The following is a 20,237-nucleotide window of genomic DNA, read 5'->3' as shown; positions in this document are numbered from 1 at the left end:
CTTTTTGCGTGACAAACAGCTTCGGTTTTGTTGCAATGAAGCAAGTGACATTTTATTCAAGCCCTGCGATGACAACAAGGACAGAAACCTGAGGATAATAAACAAGCAATAATAGCTTGGAGTATTGTCATGGGTCAAAAGTTCGAATTAACAATAAAAATAACAAACAAGCTTTATTGAGAGTTACCAGTTAATGTTGAACACGAAGGTAAACACTGTGGATATTTAATTGACCTGCGGTTCACAGCATGGTATACAGGCACCGAGTGCCGACTGGCAGTTGTTAATTAACCGAAAGCCTGTTCTGACACACACTCGTTATATGATCAGTAATACTCGGTAGTAATACACAACACCTTAATGTTGTATACGAAACAGTACAGAATGGGTTGGAAAAATGGTAGCTTTCAAGTGTTGTCAGCTAAATCTGATTGGCTTAAAACTGGTCACATGACTTTATCACTGACAACGTAGGAAGTATTTACATGCGTCATATGTAGGTGTTTAAGATGTGATCCATGCAAACAAACAGTGCGAGAATACTGTGGAATACAAAAGACACCAAAATTCCACACTGAAAGCAGAAACAACAGCTGAACGAAAGCACGTGTTCGAAGTTAAGATTACGTTGATGTCCGGTTTAAACATTTTCAAAGTGAAGAAATTCCACTCAAAAACTGTGTATGTTGGATATTCACACATTGTTATTAGGTGCTGGTGATTACTTGAAAATACTCCCCCAATCCATGACCTTGTCTCTCACCTTTAGAAAAGTTTATTTTGTCTCCTCTTTTTTTACATTCCATCCAACATCCGAACTCTTCATCTGAAAATAACAACAAACATCATATTGGTTTAAAATTAATAAAACTACCATGAGGATATTCAATTAATTCAAGCTGTTTTTGAGACAACAAATTTCACAAAGAGAAATATGAATGTAATTCCTCAAGTATTTCCAAAAGATCAAGTTTCAAAAAGTTGCATAAAAATAATTGTTTGAAGGTACAAGTGAAGAAAAGTTAGCAACTAAACGCAATTTATGCTAATAGTAACCTGGGGCGGCATGATGAAAAGTTCAACGTTCGTTAAACTATCGAGCTCGTTAAAACTGATTTTAACGAGGCGTTTACGAGCGAGGAACGGAAAATGATTTGCCGAGCACATCTCGTTAGGACCTCGTACAAGGGCGCAAACACAACTATAGAGAATGTGTCAGTTTACAGGAGAAAGGGACCTTTGCGTCGCCTTAAGTCCAATGTTTCTGAATACGAGTTGAGTAATTTGACATAACTTGCGCATATGCGGTATAGAATCCTGAACTTACCCCACATTTTTTTGTTCGTTCACATTATTTAGGTAAGTTTGCGATAATATTTCCACATAAAATTGGAATTCGTTACCCAAAGCGCATTTCATTTTTACAGGTAAACTAGGATTAAATTCACGCGCCAAGTTGCGGGGAATAAGACTTAAAGCACTGCCAGTATCTACAAGAAAATTAAGTTTATGATTCTTATCAAAAATGGTGAAAGTGCTAGAATGTTTTTCGACGCCCCTGACATTGTTCACCCTTAATGAGAGGGAGGCTTCCCGTTTTTTGGATGATTAAAAGAACAGGGCGGAATATAATTATATGCATGCGAACCTTACCTGCTATGATAATAACAAAAGTCGGAAGATGGCGCCTGTGAAAAGCGCGGTTGTTGGAAGTCCCGTCCGCCATTAAAGTTTGTTTGACTCGGGCGTGGTCGAGCAGTAAATTCTCGGCGCTGTGGTGGTCGTTAATCGTTGTTGCGTGCGGCAAAGCTTCCGAACCTATAATATCCGCCATTTTGCCCTTTTGGTGCCTGAAATCGGGGGGTTGCGGAGGTTACAGTTTGAGCCGATTTTAACGCCTGTAACTCTTCGGTCATTTCCCTTAGACGCCTCTCCATATTATCATTTATTACCATTTGAGTGCTGGCAAAAATGTTTTTGGAATCCGAGACGTGATGTGGAACATGCTGTTTATTAACCACTTGGTGTGACTGAAACTTACCTGGTTTGCTAAATAACATTATGTACAGGGTGTCGATTTATGCCTTTTTCACCATTCTAAGTGTTCGACACGCGACGCCACTGTTCGACACGGGCGGCATGGATAAATGTTAAGTTACCGGTATGCAGTGCCATGAACAGACAAACGCTATAGTTATCAACAATTGTCCATCAATTAAATTACTATAATAACCTTATTAAGCCTACATATCGGTCACGCCAATCTTGCCACATTCATATAGATTTTCCTATTAACATGTAGTTGTCAATTTTTTGCCGTAGATGCTGGTGGCAAAAGTTGTTCGAAGACGTTGGTGCCAGTATAAGTCGTTTAATTTCAAACCGCAAACAACCTTTTGGGAAGAAATTTGGATTTAGAGTCACTATTTAACAACAGTTTTTAACTGAACGGTTGCGTATTGTTAAAAACTTAATGGCATCATCGTTCGGGATCCCCAACTAAAATAATTTTTTCTGTTTAGATGGCTAATAAACACACCCGCAATAAATATTTGGACAAAATCCATGCAAAAACCTGTCAACACTTACTTTTGCGTCCAGCGAATAAGCGCGTTTCACCTAAAACTAACCATTGTTTCCAAATATGGAGTATTGTTACCGAACACGTGGCATTGTTACGAAACTAGTACCATTTTTCATACAATCGAACCTTAAAAGAGACATAGCAGACTTTAACATGCAAGGTTTTTTAATTGTTTTGTCGTTATTTTAACGTGATGCAAGTACAACAATTCTGTAATCGAAATAAGCCTGGCCGTTCTCATGCGTTAGTTACCAGATACGACATTTTTACTATTCGATACGCACGACAATTTTTCTCAAGATGTTAGACACGCAATAAAAAATCGATGCCCTGATTATGTAATAAGGCTTTTCGGCCAATAAATCAACTGACAAACCATAGTCAGGCCCTAATATCATTTTGATCTGTCATGAAATAACTTTTTTTCTAATTTTTCCGCATCTGGGCATAAATCTTGGTAATTGACTAAGAGAACTTTCATGCGATTTAAAAGTACACTTGGACGCTTATTTTCCAGCGCAAGATCTTGAAATAATTCATGCACTTCTGTTATGGGGTTACTATCAAATGACTTCTAAAGCGCTTGTTTCAATCACCACAAGAGCGACGACCAACCTTACACAAAATGACGTGACCAATCCGTTGAGCTTGTTCTTGATTGAGGGAAAAATGGTTAAGTTGAATTTGTCGTCGTCAGATATTATTTGATGGCTCTGAAAAATACCTTCAACAGTCGCTAACCACAACTTTACAGCATCCTGCCACATTGAGGGTTATTTTAATTTCGCTGCCATAGGTGTGAAAGGTGCAGTTCGGCTAGGGGGGAAAAATGCGGTGCGAACACACCAGGATAACAAGGCGTCGAAAACGGTGCCTGATCCCGAGGCAAAAACATGGATGCGGCCTGGTCATTAATTCCAGGGGGTGCAAAATAACTGGAGCGAGGCTGAGGTATTGAATATGATGATTCGGGATTTGCAGTGATCGGTCGTAATAATCGTGTTTGAAAATGTGGCAGAATAATGCGGCGCGGCATGCCTGTAGCGTTTAAACCGCAACCAAACAAATCGTTACCTGGTAAATTATCAACACAATCGCTGTTGGGCGAACTCATGACTGACATGTCTGCCTGAGGAGCTGCGTGAGATAAAGCATCGAAATTACCTGGCATGATCAACGAGTTTGACTTTCCGACCACTTTTAATTTGATCAAACTTTTTATAAATTGGGGAATTACACCAGAAGCCTTTTGCGACATAGTTAAAGCACGTAAAAACACGACAGAAGGTTAAAATGCCCATTCAAATATCACGTCGGGGTCACCAAATTTTATGCAGGGCGTCATTTAAAACGTCTACACAAAATAATAACAATGCCGTATATCTGACTCTTGATAAAAAGTCTACTCTCTAACCCAAAGTTAATCGATCAGTTTAATATATACATAAGAGTAAAGTCACTTAAGAGTTATACAGCACATAGGGGTTATACAGCACATAAGATTTATACAGCGCATTAGAGTTATGCAGCGCATTAGAGTTATACAGCATTTAAGAATTAAGAGTTATACAGCGCATGAGAGTTATACAGCACATGAGAGTTATACAGCACATAAGAGTTATACAGCACATTAGAGTTATACAGCACATAAGAGTTATACAGCGCATAAGAGTTAACAGCACATGTGAGTTATACAGCGCATAAGAGTTAACAGCACATGACAGTTATACAGCACATTAGAGTTATACAGCACATAAGAGCTATACAGCACATAAGAGTTATACAGCACATTAGAGCTTTACAGCACATAAGAGTTATACAGCACATAAGAGTTATACAGCACATGAGAGTTATACAACACATAAGACTTATTCAGCACATAAGACTTATACAGCACATAGGGGTTATGCAGCACATAAGAGTTATACAGCACATAAGAGTTATGCAGCACATAAGAGTTATACAGCGCATAAGAGTTAACAGCACATAAGACTTATACAGTACATAGGGGTTATGCAGCACATAAGAGTTATACAGCGCATAAGAGTTATGCAGCACATAAGAGTTAACAGCACATAAGACTTATACAGCACATAGGGGTTATGCAGCACATAAGAGTGATACAGCACATAAGAGTTATGCAGCACATAAGAGTTATACAGCGCATAATAGTTAACAGCACATGAGAGTTATACAACACATAATAGTTAACAGCACATGAGAGTTATACAACACATAAGAGTTATACAGTGTGGTGATCGAACGCAACACTTACACGGGCGCGTGTAGTTAATTGTGCCTCAGGAATTATACGCCTTCTGTGTCTGCCTGCGCCCTGCGTTTCTTTAGTTGTTCTTGGTGTTCTCTGTGTGCGGTCTTACTTTTGTTTTCCTTTTGCAGGTGTTATTGTTTGTTACTCAAAGTTCAACTTTATTAAAACCTGGATTCCGTTTACCAATAAAATCCCTCTAAAGGTTTTGACAATTTAATAAAGTTGATTAAAGTAGCGTTCGGAAAAAAAATGGAACAGCACATACCCCGACCAAAGGATTTAACTGTTGATCCGAATGCACCCGATGCAGCCAAGGTTTTTAAATTTTGGCTTCGTACCCTCATGGATTACCTTGCCTCATTAGAAGACTTCAAAGCTGAAGGCTTGCCGGCAATTAACGAAGCTCGTGTCATACTGAGTTTTCTTTCGCCTGATATTTACCCGTATGTGGAGGAAAATGACAGTTACGATTCCATCGTAACTACGTTAAAGGAACTCTATGAGAAAAAAAGAAACAACATCTACTCCAGGTATCTACTAGTTAGTAGACAGCAAGCAAACGGCGAAAGTGTGCATGAATATCTTCGTGCTCTTAAACTCCTTGCCAAAGAATGCCCATTTGAAAACGTCAGTGCTGTAATATATCGCGACGAACTGGTTCGGGATTCCTTTATAAATGGACTTCGATCTCCTTCAATTCGGCAACGACTTTTAGAGGTCAATGACATCGACCTTCAACGCGCCTCTGATTTAGCACATACTCTGGAAAGGGCTCACCTACAATCAAGCTCGATGGCCCCGCATTCTCCCCTTCAGCTGACATCCACTATCAATGAGAGTGACAAAGGTTTCGATTTTATTGCCTCTACTTCCAAATTCAAAGATCCAAAGCTTCCTGTTAGAAAATGTTTCTATTGTGGAGGATTAGTGCACAGTCGCAATTTCTGTCCTGCTCGGGAAAGCAACTGCCATAAATGTGGCAAACGCGGGCATTATTCCAAAGTTTGTCGTAGCGGCAGTCGTGTGACCGCCACTGCTTCCACGGAGGTTAGTGAACAAGCGATTCATTCTCGCTATCTGGTTGTAGCATCGAAGGCAGACGAGTATACAGTGGACTCCACAGGAGCGCCGCAATGCTTGCGAAGGGCTGTCGTTGATGCTCAAATTGAAGGTGTATTTGCAAAAGCCTTGCTTGACTCTGGAGCGTCAGAAAACTTTATTGATAAGTGCTTAGCTGACAGACTGAATATTAGTCTTAAAAGTAAAACAGGAGAAGTGACAATGGCTTCGACAAAGCTTCTCCTGAAAACATATGGTCGCGTACGCGTAAACCTCAAACTTCTCGGAAGAGTGTACAATAATATTTCAATGGAGGTTATGCAAGATTCCTGTTCCGACGTAATACTTGGACAAAGTTTCTTTGCAATGCACCGTGCAGTTACATTTTTGTTCAACGGGCCGGAGAAACCACTTGTGATTAATTCAAAGCCGAAGTTTGCAGCTCTAATTTCGGCCAAAGTACGGCCCCCTAGGCTTTTCCAATTTCTTCAGCCAAATTACAAGCCGATTGCATCTCCTTCCCGCTCATACTGCCAGGAAGACATCGATTTTATTGGTGGGGAAATTAAGCGTCTGTTGGACGAGGATATCATTGAGCCCGCGCGCTCTCCGTGGAGGTCGCAGGTACTTGTCGTAAAGAACAAAAACAAACGACGGTTGGTTATTGACTACTCCCAGACCGTAAATCGTTATACTCTACTTGACGCATACCCTCTACCCAAAATCGAGGAAATAGTGCGGAAAGTTTCTCAAGACATGTTTTACAGTTCTTTGGACCTGCGCTCCGCTTATCATCAAGTACCTATTTTGGACAATAAAAACCTTTCACTGCTTTTGAAGCGATGGGGAAATTGTACCAGTACAAACGTTTGCCGTTTGGTGTTACGAATGGCGTATCAGCTTTTCAAAGAGTGATGGACGACTTTATTCAAAGAAACAATTTGCAAAAGGTATATGCCTATCTCGACGATCTGACAGTAACCGGTGCCACTATTGAGGAACATGATAAGAACCTGAGAGCTCTCTACGAAGCCGCGAAGTCTGATAATCTGACTTTTAACGAAGAAAAGTCTAAGGTACGGCAACAGATTTTAAACTTACTTGGTTATCAAATATCTCATGACGAACTTAAACCCGACCCCGAACGCTTACGTCCGCTTCTTAATTTGCCTCCGCCTAAATCGCCCCGTGAGCTAAAGCGAGTGAATGGAATGTTTGCGTATTACTCATCCGGGTTTGGCAAGACTTTACCATTTTATTCGGTCACGCAATCTTCCATATACTGGCGAAGAAACCAAACTTGCGACCAGTCGATGTCGAACTTGCGCTGAAATTAAACCTCGTTTTTACCGACCTGCTTCTCGAACACTTGTTAAAGCAACACACTCTTGGGAGCGCTTAGCGATTGATTTCAAAGGACCTGTTAAAGGTCCCAAGCCGTATCTGCTTGTAATCATTGACGAATTTAGCAGATTTCCGTTTGTTTTTCCGTGTAAGAAGATGTCGTCAGAAACGGTAATTGATTGTTTGTCGACACTCTTTTTTTTTTTGGTTTTCCGCAATATATTTATAGCGACCGGGGGATGTCCTTCATTAGCAAAGATGTTAGGGAATTCTTAACTGCTCGTGGTATCGCAGCAAGTTGTTCCACACCCTATCACCCCCAAGGTAATTCTCAATTCTTCCAGAGGCATTACACGCCATACGCTCACTACTTTGTACGGCAACTAATCAAACGCCGCATGAGAGACTGTTTACATTTTCACGACGGGCGATGTCTGGGACGTCAATGCCTTCATGGCTTTTAAATCAAGGAACTGTGTTGCTGCGTCGTTTCGTACGCAATAAAGGTGAACCCGTTTGCGATCCTGTGGAGTTAACCCCACGTATGCTCGTGTCCGATACGCAAATGGCCGGGAAAGCACAGGTCAACCTCTGATCTGGCCCCTTATCCAGTCGCAGAAACACCGATACACGAAAGCTTTGAAGCAGATGAACCTACAAGTCCGCAACAGGGATCGAATGATGGCGATGAAGTAGATAGTGGCGAAGATTACATACAAGAACTAAACGAGGAACCTTCCCATCACGAAGAAACTGCGTCAACGCCGCCTGGTCCCAGGCGTTCTACCCGTGAACGCAAACCTCCACAGAGGTTCGGAGAGTGGACCACATGAAATTGAACTTATTATTTCCCTTGTGTCTTATGTGTGCTATAGCCTAGTTGTAAACAAAAATTGGCGGGGGTGATTGTGGTGATCGAACGCAACACTTACACGGGCGCGTGTAGTTAATTGTGCCTCAGGAATTATACGCCTTCTATGTCTGCCAGCGCCCTGTGTTTCTTTAGTTGTTCTTGGTGTTCTCTGTGTGCGGTCTTACTTTTGTTTTCCTTTTGCAGGTGTTATTGTTTGTTACTCAAAGTTCAACTTTATTAAAACCTGGATTCCGTTTACCAATAAAATCCCTCTAAAGTTTTTGACATACAGCACAAAAAATTTATACAGTGCATAAGAGTTATACAGCACATAAGAATTATACAGCACATAAGAGTTATACAGCACATAAGAGTTATACAGCACATTAGAGTTATACAGCACATAAAATTTATACAGTGCATAAGAGTTATACAGCACATAAGAGTTATACAGCACATCAAATTTATACAGTGCATAAGAGTTATACAGCACATAAAATTGATACAGTGCATAAGAGTTATACAGCACATCAAATTTATACAGTGCATAAGAGTTATACAGTGCATAAAATTTATACAGTGCATAAGAGTTATACAGCACATAAGAGTTATACAGCACATCAAATTTATACAGCACATAAGAGTTATACAGCACATAAAATTTATACAGTGCATAAGAGTTATACAGCACATAAGAGTTATACAGCACATAAGAGTTATACAGCACATCAAATTTATACAGTGCATAAGAGTTATACAGCACATAAAATTGATACAGTGCATAAGAGTTATACAGCACATAAGAGTTATACAGCACATCAAATTTATACAGCACATAAGAGTTATACAGCACATAAAATTTATACAGTGCATAAGAGTTATACAGCACATAAGAGTTATACAGCACATAAGAGTTATACAGCACATCAAATTTATACAGTGCATAAGAGTTATACAGCACATAAAATTGATACAGTGCATAAGAGTTATACAGCACATAAGAGTTATACAGCACATCAAATTTATACAGTGCATAAGAGTTATACAGTGCATAAGAGTTATACAGTGCCTAAAAGTTATAGAGCATATAAGAGTTATGCAGTGCATAAGAGTTATACAGCACATAAAATTTATACAGTGCTTAAGAGTTATACAGCACATAAGAGTTATACAGCAAATAAGAGTTATACAGTGCATAAGAGTTATACAGCATATAAGAGTTATGCAGTGCATAAGAGTTATGCAGTGCATAAGAGTTATACAGCACATAAAATTGATACAGTGCATAAGAGTTATACAGCACATAAGAGTTATACAGCACATGAGAGTTATACAGCACATAAAATTTATACAGTGCATAAGAGTTATACAGCACATTAGAGTTGTACAGCAGATAAGAAAATCATTTCTATGTAAAATGATAAATTAATGTCTTTGGACACAAAGGCTTTATGTTTGACCTTCCTTCAAACAGTGTTGTTAATCAGCGTGGACCCATTAAAACAAACCAGGCCAATTCTGTACTTTTTCTCGAACTTCCCTGAAAATGTTTCTAGCTTCTTCCTTCGTCACGTTGTTATGAATGTTCAATCTATCCATCTAACAAAAATATCTTGATGTGATTAAACATAAACTTTAATTTGACACGATTGACAAACTGTGAACTTACAGCATGAATAGTAAACATGTAATCAGTTAAATTTGTTTTAAATTATAATGAATTGCACTGCTAAGATAATGAAATTTGTCGCACAATACTGAAAATCCACCAATACTGAAAATTAGTCTGTGGCAAGTTGGTAAAAACTCAAGCTTAGTTGTAAAACTCTTGAATGTTTAATTTCAGTATTTGTAAACACAAAGTAACCTCCAAACACAAAAATAAACTTCAGCAAATAGCCATAAAATTTAGTCAAGTCACCATCTAACACACTGATATTCTACTCATTGCTGGAACTCCACTTATTGTAACTTACTGGATCTTCCAACTTTGACAATCCTTCTGCCAATGCTTTTAATCCAATAGAAGTAATTCCACATCCAAATAAAATGAGGCTCTTCACTTTAATCAAACTTTCTGACAGTTTTTTGCAGCCAATATCACCAATAGAGTTTCCAGATAAAACGACCAGCTGAATCTAAAAATATTTCAAGCTAATATTTAAAGGTCAACTTCTGGTGAAGCAAACAAATAACAAACTAATTATTTTGTTTTTTAAATATAAAAAGAGCTATGTCATAATAAACACAAATCAAGTAGTGAACAGATATGTGCGTGCAATCAGCAACAGATTGTTGTTACTAAATTAGAGATTTCAAGATAAAAATTAATGTTGTGAGCAGTTTTGTTCATATCACTGTTAGCATTATGTTCAAGCAAAACTAACACATCTGTGTCCTCTTGTAAGCAATAAAATGTTGACTCTGACACAAATTTAGTATTTTGAATCATTGTCAAAGTGCATGAAACCCATTCACATCATTCATGAAAGTTAGGTTGTTTAAAACCCATTCATGTCATTCTTAAAGCTGGGTAGTTTAATAATAAATTTATTGGGAAAGTGATACCAAAGTAATGTTCTCAAAAGTAACAAGTCCAGCTGGTAAACCTGTAAATTTCAGAATATAGCAGTGAACTGAAACAGAACTAAAACCTTACTGGTTCTGGTAATTTAAGCAAAGCTGAAGACAGATGTGGAATTCCTTCTGATGTTATTCCACAATCACCCAAGTCCAGTCTCTGTACTTTGTTCAAACATTTTGCTATTTCTTTTGCACCAGAGTTCCCAATGTTATTTGTATTCAGGTAAAGTTCTTTCATCTAAAAAATATTTAGTATGAATGCAGCATAAAATAATTATGCATGCTTTAAATAACTATTGACGATTTGAGCCAAATTTGCATTTACGTTTTTGTTTAATAATTATCAGCACAACATGCTGTAAACATCATTATTAATAAGAAAAGTTACTGTTATCAAACTAAAGCTTCAAGTTTTGTTCATATCAGGGTTATCACTCTGTCAAACTTTAAACAACACTACATAAACATATCAGTGTCCTTCTATATTTTAATCAATAACATCTGGATTCTGAAGCAAATTAATTAAACTTGAATGTATTTTCAGTCAGAGTCAAAGTGCATGAAACCTATACCATTCATGAAGGTTGTGAAATCATTAATTTATTGGGAAAGTGATACCAAAGTAATGTTCTCAGAAGTAAAACATTGAGCTTGTAAACCTGTATTTACAGAATATAGCAGTGAACTAAAACAGAATTGAAACCTTACCGGTCCCGGTAGTTCGAGCAAAGCTGAAGACAGATATGGAATTCCTTCTGATGTTATTCCACAATCATTCAAGCGCAGTCGCTGTACTTTCTTCAAATGTTTTGCTATTTCTATTGCACCAAAGTTCCCAATGTTATTTCCAGAAAAATCAAGGGATTCCATCTAAAAAATATTTAGTATGAATGCAGCATAAAAACACTATGTATGCTTAAAATAACTATTGATGTTTTCAGGCTAAATTTGCATGAGTGAACTTTTCTTTAATAATTATCAATACAATATGCTGTAATGATCCTTATTAATAAGAAGGGTTGCTGTTATCAAACTAATGCTTCAAGATCACATACAAGATTGTGGTTGGGTTTGTTTATATCTGGGTTCGCAGAACTTTAAATAAAACTAAATAAACATATCAGTGTCGTTTTCCATCTCGCAACATATTGTAGAGGTAGCTTAATTTTCTCATAAGTAGTTTGGTTGAATACAAGTTACATTATTGCAAAACCTTACTGGATCTGTTAGTTCGAGCAAAGCTGAAGACAAATACGGAATTCCTTCTGGAGTGATTCCACATTTACCCAAGTCCAGTTTCTGTACATTCTTCAAACATTTTACAATCTTTTTTGCTCCAGAGTTTCCGATGTTGTTGTTTTGCAGAGAAAATGCTTTCATCTAAAAGTAAACAAAATTGGGTTTGTAGGCGACAAAGATATTTTAGGTGAGTTCAATTAAAGACAGTTGTACCCATAGCCTGCTGTCAAAATGTAGCATGGCAGTGTGGTTTGCATTGGCTTTAATATATAAAGTAAGTTGATATCTGAAATTAATAAGCACTAAGGCTTCAATAAGTTTTGCAAGTGCAAATACTACATAACATGTGTTTACATTTAGGAAACATCACAGAAACATAATGAGACTTACTGGTGTCTCTAGTTTGGCCAAAGCAGTGGCAAGATTGTCCACTTTAGTCACATTACAACTATCAATTTGAAGTTCTTCAAAGTAATGAAGAATTTCACCCAAAAGAAGATCATCATTGCTTATATTAAAGTCATTCAGAGTCAAGAATTTAAGCTGAAATAAAACAAATGACTACAGAATATACAAACACTCATTAATAATAGAAAGCTTAAACCTCATGTGGACGTTCATTTTTTTTGGAATCCTTAATGCAATTCAATGTTTTTGAACATCGTGTGTCGTGATAGTTTGAAGACAATAAAAGTATTTCTGTTAATGGAATGCACTTTGCTAGATTTGGTGCTTGTTTGTCATTCCACTTCTTTAACCATAGGTCTTGAATCTACGATGGAAAAAGTTTAATTCTGGAACAAATGCTGATGACAAAAATTCATATGGAACAAAAAATCACACTGGCTAAACCAGAGGTCAACAACCCATGACTCTGGGAGCCCCATGTGGCTGTTTCACTCTTCACTTTGACTCAATTCAAACCACAATCTTCTTTAGGGAAAAATACACAAATAAAGATAAATTTAAAACTTTTGATGCACTTGATTGTTTCTGTATGTTTTGCAAGTTCATAAAAAAAAGTGATATTTAATTTGGTTCATGTTTATTGGAAGGGAAAAATAATACTTGCTAACACACGTTCATAGCCTCAAGTTTGCAGAAAGATTCTAACTGGTTCTTAGCATGTCAGGGGTTGCAAACCTCTGGACTGAACATTTATGAGTTAATATCACTGCATATGCGGGTGACATTCAACTCATCAGAAAATATACACTCATGCGACTAAGCAATGTTAGTCACAAACATGTAACATATATAAAAGTTAGGTTTGTGCAGTCAACAAGTGAAGTATCTTTGCATCAATAGTTTAACTGATAACCTCAACTAACCTCAATCTCATGTTCTTCCACAAATCCTGCAAAACTTTCGAAGACATTTCCAACAACAGAAAATTCAACATATTCGAAACGTGGAAATTTCTTACAATGTTTAAAAACTGTGCGGAAATTTCTCACATCCGAGGGCGAAGTCAATCCTACTATGTCATATTCACAAAGTAAATAAGGTTTGACCTTTTTTGTGATGACCTTGTTGTTTAGTTCATTCAAACATCCAAAAAGATGAAACCAGTCTGCCAAGTTTGGCACATTCTGGAGATGTTCTGCTATGTTTACAACAACATCAGACAAAATATCTTGCTTTCCCAAAATCGTTTCCTTTTTTTGGTCAAATTGGGTCAGTTCCATGGGCTGTTCAAAAATGTCATCATTGCAGAGACCAAAACAGAACGTGAGAACATTTTCCCATTCCCCCAATTTATGAGCATCTTTTAAATGCATTTTCATCTCATCCAAATTCATGAAGAGAACAAGCCTGAGTGCAACTAACAGTTCTTGCCATGAGCGATGCACAAAGAAACTTATTTTGTCTTGTTCCAAAATGTTTATCGTTAGATTTTCATCTGATTTAACATTGGTATCAACAAATAACTGTTGATCCCTTAACGGAATTTTAAACTTCTTTAAATCACTTTCAGAGAACATTGTTTTCTTGTTACAAAATCCATACCAAGCCAAACCCGCAAGCTGTTCTACAACATCTACATTTTTAGGAAAGTCACAATGCTCCGATCGGATGTATCTGTTTAGCATGGCAACATACACACCAGTAAGAGTTATCGGTTCTGTACTTTCGTTTCCTGACTCAATTCTTTGCAGCAAGTATTGAAGGATCATCAGCATTTTCACAGGCACACCACAGTTTTCTAACAGTGTACAGTTATCATGTAGCATGGTTTGAACTTCTTTATGTTGTTTACCACAAACACGCTCAGTTAGTTGTTTCTGAGCATCTGGGCTGAGACCTAAGATTTCAACAACAAACTTTGGTCGGTATTGTGGATGGACATCAACAAATTCACTTTTTCTTGAAGTCACAAGCTTGTAAGCATGTGGAAGCAAAGTTCCATTTAAAATGTTCAGTAACCAAGCAATAGGTTTGGCTGGTAAGTAGGGAGATTTTAAATTGTAAACACTCTTCAAAATTGCAGTGCCAGCTTCATCCAAACCATCTATAATGACCCTCACTTCAAGGTCAAGCAAGATATTTTTGATCAGGTGGTGTTTCTCATCTTCGCTTAATAAAAGTCCTTGTTTTATTAGCGGGGCAAACAGAAGTGTGTACAAGTCACACTCTTTAGTTTGGTCAATTTCGCGCATTTTAATGTAAAAAACCCAAGAAGAATTTGGTACATTTGTTTTGTTTAATATATGATTGATGTAGACTTTGGTCAAAGTACTTTTGCCAACACCAACTACACCAACAACTGCAATTGATTTGCTGTATTTATCAACATTCACTTTACTCAATTTTTGGAGTTTAACTTTGTGTTGTGCTTCGAGTTTTGCCTTATCAAACATGTTTTCCACTGTAATGTCACCACTTCCTTGATCTATTAACTTAGCCAAACGTTCTCGACGTTTTTTTGGATCTGTTTCATCCGGATTTGACCCCCCAGAATATTTAGCTAGGACAAGTTTAACTGGATCCACAATCTTCGTATACTCTACACCACATTCTAATAAAGATTCCTTCTCAGCATGGTTTCGTAATTCGTTCTTGATATCCTCAACTACAAACAAGTGATATTATCAATAAAACCTATAAATGTTTTGGTGAGTTGCAGATGGACTGCTTCAATAGGTCAAAACACATAACAGCTCAAATCAGTGACCCTGTCTGCAGTTGATTTAAATACAACATCTTGCTACATGTAACTGGATATTGTTATGAATGAATCTGTGAAGTGTGATGTTTACTTAGTGGGAACAATATTGAAGGGTTAACTTCCACATGCGATTTCAAATAACGTTAACTTCACATGTTTTTGTACATCAAAGTAACTTTTTTTAATTTTTGTAACAGAAAGTACAATCAGAACCCAATAAACTATTTAATTTTCAATTTAGCTTATGATATATTTTGCAAATATTTAGTCGGATATTTCACTTAAAAATCAATGCTAACATGTATTCCATACATTGAGTAATGACAATTTCTGGTTGACTGTGATCTTGGTGTGACAATAAATGAAAACCATTCAACGTTTGAGCTACAGGCAGTTGAGACATTGATACTTTTAAGTTAATGCTTATCTGATGGGTCCCAAACAACTGGGACAAACCACCAGCTGTAATAATAAAACCTTATTATTGGTTGATAAAATATGCACAACTGTCTGTGGGTCAGTGATTGTTCTGGCTCGGTATATGACATGTAGAAATTTCATTCATTTTAATGTTAATTTCCGTATTAAAGTGAACAAAAGACAAACTAATATGATGTAAATGGCAAAATTATTTTGATGATAAGGTGTCCAATTCAGGAGCTAAACTTTGAACTAATTTTTTGAAAACGTCAAAATACACATAAAAATTATATATTTATGAATTTTAAAAATGTTGTAGCCCATTTCAAAAAAGATACCCCTAGAAGAAAAGCATTTAGTTTTTTTAAACGTTCTCCAGGTAAAATTGTATCATAATCATTTATATTAACATTGTTATGGACCATGGTCACATTTTTATGCCATATAACTCTTTGCTTACCATTTAGATTTGAGGTCTTTGATGAACTTTCATCTGAAAAAAGTTGCAGTAAGAAAAACATACAAAAATATAAATTACATGCGAAACAACAAGAAATATATATTTATTGCTCGTAAAATTTATTACTTAGTTTCACACCGATGACATCCATACAATTTTGTCTTATTTTTCTTTAAAGTAGCAGACTTTAGATCAATGGTATAAGTTCAATGATGACAGTGGTGTACTAAGCATGTCGCTACCTAGAATAATGGTAAGATGGGAATTTCTTGTCATAACAAAAATCCTTAAACTGCATCCTTTGTGAGATGATTAAGGACGCATATTGGTATTTCTATGAAAATAAGTTTTGGTGCTGGGAAATGCCCACCGTGTAGACCGATGTCACAATAGAAATTTTACGTCACAAAGCAAACCAGTGATGCATAGGGCTCAATTTTTCGGTTGAACAAGCACACATGTGTGTGCTGCTGTCAATGGCGGATTTTAGGGTGTTTGGGACAGTTTTGGTGGGGTTTTGGGCTATTTTAATCAGGTAGTTACTTGCTGGTGGGTGCTGCTGAAAATTATGTTGAAAATGGAGCAAAAATTTCAGGCTGTATTTGTGGAAAAATGAATCGTTTAAGTGTGCAATCATTTGTGATTTTATGAAAGATCCATCCCATATCTACAAATTTTGATTAAAATTAGTCACTAGAAGAATGGTTTAGCCACCCCCTGGGGGCATTTTCCCCCCTGGTTAGTCAATATTTTGACAAAAAAGCAACAAAAATTGGAACTGGATTTTGTAGAAAAATGAATCGTTTAACTACGCACTCATTTGCATTTTTTGTAAGTTCCAACTTTTCTCTATGCAATGGCATCAAATTTAGTTGCTGAAAAAGTGTCAAAGCCTTCCCTCATGGCTGGGTATACCCACTGTTGGTCATATGATCTTCCAGGAGGCCCAACAAGCCCTTGCTCTGTACAGTCTCATCCAGGAGCAAAATTTGTTTTTAAACTTTGAAGAATTTTAGGTCACTATGTACGTCACAAGACCCATCAACGGTCATTGGGAAACAAGCGGAACAGTCGCTAGATGCATTACAGCCGAGGGCCTTGAACACAGGATTTCTCCAATTTAATACCCATTTTGGCCCTTAAGCAGTTATGCCAGCATAGGAAATAGCATTGCACTCTCCATACCGTCTCCATATAAGAACCTCCCAGCTGTTGCTTTAAGTGGCAATGTGTCTTCATCCTTCTTCTTCTATGAAACAACACCAGACGAGATAGAAATGTATATATCCCTTTTAGATGCAACAAAATCGGTACCATCTCATGATATCCCCATTAGGTTCATTAAGCTAGTTAAATACATAATTTCACCCTTTCTGTCGGAGGTGTATAACTGGTGTATTCGTAATGGACAATATCCGGGTCTAGTGTACTATTGCACGTACCTATCTTCTAAAAATCAGGGAACACCCAAATTACGTCACAATGAAGGTGGGGTCAAGTTATGACGTCACACCAAAAATTTGCGTCACTGTGACGTCACTAACCGAAGATATGAAACGACGAAGTTTCTCGCCCACGCACACATACGCGGTTCTCCTGCAGGCACCTGAAGGTCGGCAAAAGGCACAACAGCAACGAAGAAATACATTTTTACGCTTCATTGATTACATAATGAAACAAACCTGTGAGAAACTTGAAATTGGGTACGATCAACCACAAGGGTGCGTAAACCAACATATGAAAAAATGAAAGTCGGGGTTAACGCGCTTTAGCGCCGTTGGCGGTAAACATGTCCCAAAGTATACATCCATACGTATCAATAAAGGAGACGTCACACAAACTTTAAATTTGGTACAGACAACCACAAGGGTGACTACACCAACATACTAAAAAGTTAACTGGGTAGCACTTTATTAACCCTTTGTTTATTGACGACAAATATTTGTTTGTGACGTAACAATTACATTTAAAGTCGATTTTAATCCGTTCTCGAATATTATAAACAAGAGTCCCTCCTTGACAATCGAGCCCATTCTCAACACAATCCAACAAGTATTTCTCTCAAAAATCATCAAAACGTCAACCGACGTTAACACGCTTTAGCGACGTTGGCGTTAATAAGGTTCCATAGTGTACAATTGTACGTAACAATGAAAAAGACGTTGCATAAACTTGAAATTAAGCACAAACAACCAGAAGGGTTCCTACACCAACATACTAAAAAATTAAACCGATACCACTGCGCCATTTTTCTAGACCTGTCTAAGGCATTCGACACCGTAAATCACGAGAAGTTGTTGGAAAAGTTAGAGCGCCGGTATGGAATTAGGGGAAATACCCTACACTTAATCCACAGTTACCTTGTAGGTAGAAGTCAATGCACTAGAATAGGAAATTCTGTGTCGGATATTAAACCCATAACATGCGGTTGTCCACAGGGTTCGCCATTAACTCCTTTACTTTTTTTATTGTACATCAATGACCTTCCGCAAGTATCCTCTTTTACAACCAAATTGTTCGCTGACGACACGGTTCTTTCAATGCCCTCCCCTTCACTTATTGACTTACAATCCCGCGTTAACGAACAACTCACAAATGTTGACAACTGGTTAAGGCACAATCGACTTTCTCTCAACATTCGGAAAACAAAGTTCCTATTGTTTTCCCCTTCCACCTCAAGCACTGGCAATTTCACCGTCACCATCGGTCATGAAAAACTTTTGCGATCAGATAATATTAAGTACCTCGGTGTATACATTGATGACAAACTAACCTGGACAACTCACATTCATTACTTGGAAAAGAAATTGTCACAAGCATGCGGCACTTTTTTTCAGTTGCGAAATTATCTTGACGTTAAAACGTTGAGAAATGTTTACTATTCATTTGTATATTCCCATATTCAGTACGCTATTGGTACTTGGGGTGGAGGATCGGCACTCTCACTGAAAAAACTCAACACTATTCATAATAACATACTCCGCTCCATAACCTTTAGTTCCTTTCAAAGCCACGTCACGCCATTATACAAGAAATTAGATCTCACAAAAATTAGAGACATTTACAAACTCGAACTGGCCAAAGCAATGCACGATTTCCATACCGGCAATCTACCGGCCTCCTACAACTCCTTATTTTCGTTAGTAGACACAGTACACGATCATTTCACAAGAAATGCATCGCAAAAGAACTTATTTCACCCAAGAGTTAACACCACCTTCGGCTTACGTATGCTAAAATACAGGGGCCCACAGATATGGGAGGAAATAAACCCTTCCATTAGATCGCTCTCCCGTCCATCATTTAAAAAAAAATCCGCCAATGTTTCACATCTCAGTATTAACTTCCTTTTTCATCCACCCTGTTAGCAGTCCGTTTTTCCCTTTTTCTTGTAGTCCTCCTGTCGTTTATTGCGTTTCTTCTGTCTTTGTTTTATGGTGTTTTTATCTATATTCCATTGTACACTCTACGCCTAAATGAACAATTTACTGCCGTAGGATCCGTTGTTGTTTCAGATCTAGGAGCGCTGCACACCAACATCACAACGTGCGCTGGACCATCAGCAAGACCTACGATGATTCAACAAACGCAACCTCCAGACGATCCCGACCATCTCCAACCAAAACCACCACGTTTGGACTGTCCTCGGGACGTTAAGGTCTGTCGATGTGGATTAAAGGAAACGTTCTGAGAACCGAGTTGGCGTTTGCGTTTCGATGGGTTTTGCTTTGGCCAGCACGGCCGGGTGGCCACCTTTTCGTCACATGCAGCTTGTCGCAACCCATCACCTCCCAGTGCGCCTGGCTGCGATCCCACGGCAGACGGTGATTCTCCGTGAGGAAATCACCTTTACATGGGGGCCTGACTCGATAACCTTTATGGTTTTATCGGTACCCATGCCATTTCATTTCCTTGTTTTTTGTTCGTCGCGTAGTTGCTTTTCTCGCAAAAATAAACATGATATGATTTGATTTGATTTGATTTGATTTGATTTGATTTGATGCATCTGTTGTTAAAAAATGCTATGAAATGAAACCCTTATAAATCACCAGTATAACTTATCATTTCAGTGGTAAAGTTTGTTTCCAAAAATATTTCTTTTTATAATTAGAGATATATCTGTTGTGAAAAAGTTATCAAATGTTATCTTCATAAACAATATTTAAAACTTTGTTATTTTGTCCAATTGCAACCAAAGTTTACCAGAACTCAACAGTGAGTTGGTGTCAGTCAATGATTCACATTGCTTTGTAA

At 37.6% G+C, this 20,237-nt stretch overlaps 1 protein-coding gene and 1 pseudogene across 1 annotated transcript; both read right to left on the bottom strand.

Annotated features, from left to right (window-relative positions):
* Nucleotides 1-1,784: 1,784 nt before the first annotated feature.
* Nucleotides 1,785-3,351, bottom strand: LOC145906462 (uncharacterized; annotated as a pseudogene).
* A 6,219-nt stretch (nucleotides 3,352-9,570) lies between these two features.
* On the bottom strand, nucleotides 9,571-18,016 carry LOC145906461 (NACHT, LRR and PYD domains-containing protein 14-like). Its single transcript, XM_082993878.1, has 11 exons — nucleotides 17,948-18,016; nucleotides 17,169-17,232; nucleotides 15,984-16,016; nucleotides 13,266-15,007; nucleotides 12,539-12,706; nucleotides 12,325-12,477; nucleotides 11,914-12,075; nucleotides 11,404-11,565; nucleotides 10,772-10,933; nucleotides 10,089-10,250; nucleotides 9,571-9,711 (listed from the first exon to the last, which is right to left on the bottom strand). Exons 1-11 carry the CDS (start codon nucleotides 18,014-18,016, stop codon nucleotides 9,610-9,612), a joined length of 2,979 nt encoding a protein of 992 aa, XP_082850004.1. The 3' UTR covers nucleotides 9,571-9,609.
* Nucleotides 18,017-20,237: the final 2,221 nt, after the last annotated feature.

Source organism: Ascidia mentula, chromosome 6 (genome assembly GCF_947561715.1).
Source record: "Ascidia mentula chromosome 6, kaAscMent1.1, whole genome shotgun sequence".
NCBI lineage: Eukaryota > Metazoa > Chordata > Ascidiacea > Phlebobranchia > Ascidiidae > Ascidia > Ascidia mentula.
Note: the sequence above shows the minus strand (reverse complement) of the source record. Positions and strands in the feature narration are given on the sequence as shown.

Bases quoted from the DNA above. Each gene is read 5' to 3' on its own strand.
- LOC145906461 (XM_082993878.1), bottom strand. From the start codon at position 18,016: ATGGGCTCGATTGTCAAGGAGGGACTCTTGTTTATAATATTCGAGAAC. The intron at 12,076-12,324 runs GTAAGTCTCATT...GTTTACTTTTAG, and splicing joins TGGCCAAACTAGAGACACCA to ATGAAAGCATTTTCTCTGCA. The intron at 9,712-10,088 runs GTAAGTTACAAT...TATTTTTGTTAG, and splicing joins TGTCAAAGTTGGAAGATCCA to ATGGATAGATTGAACATTCA.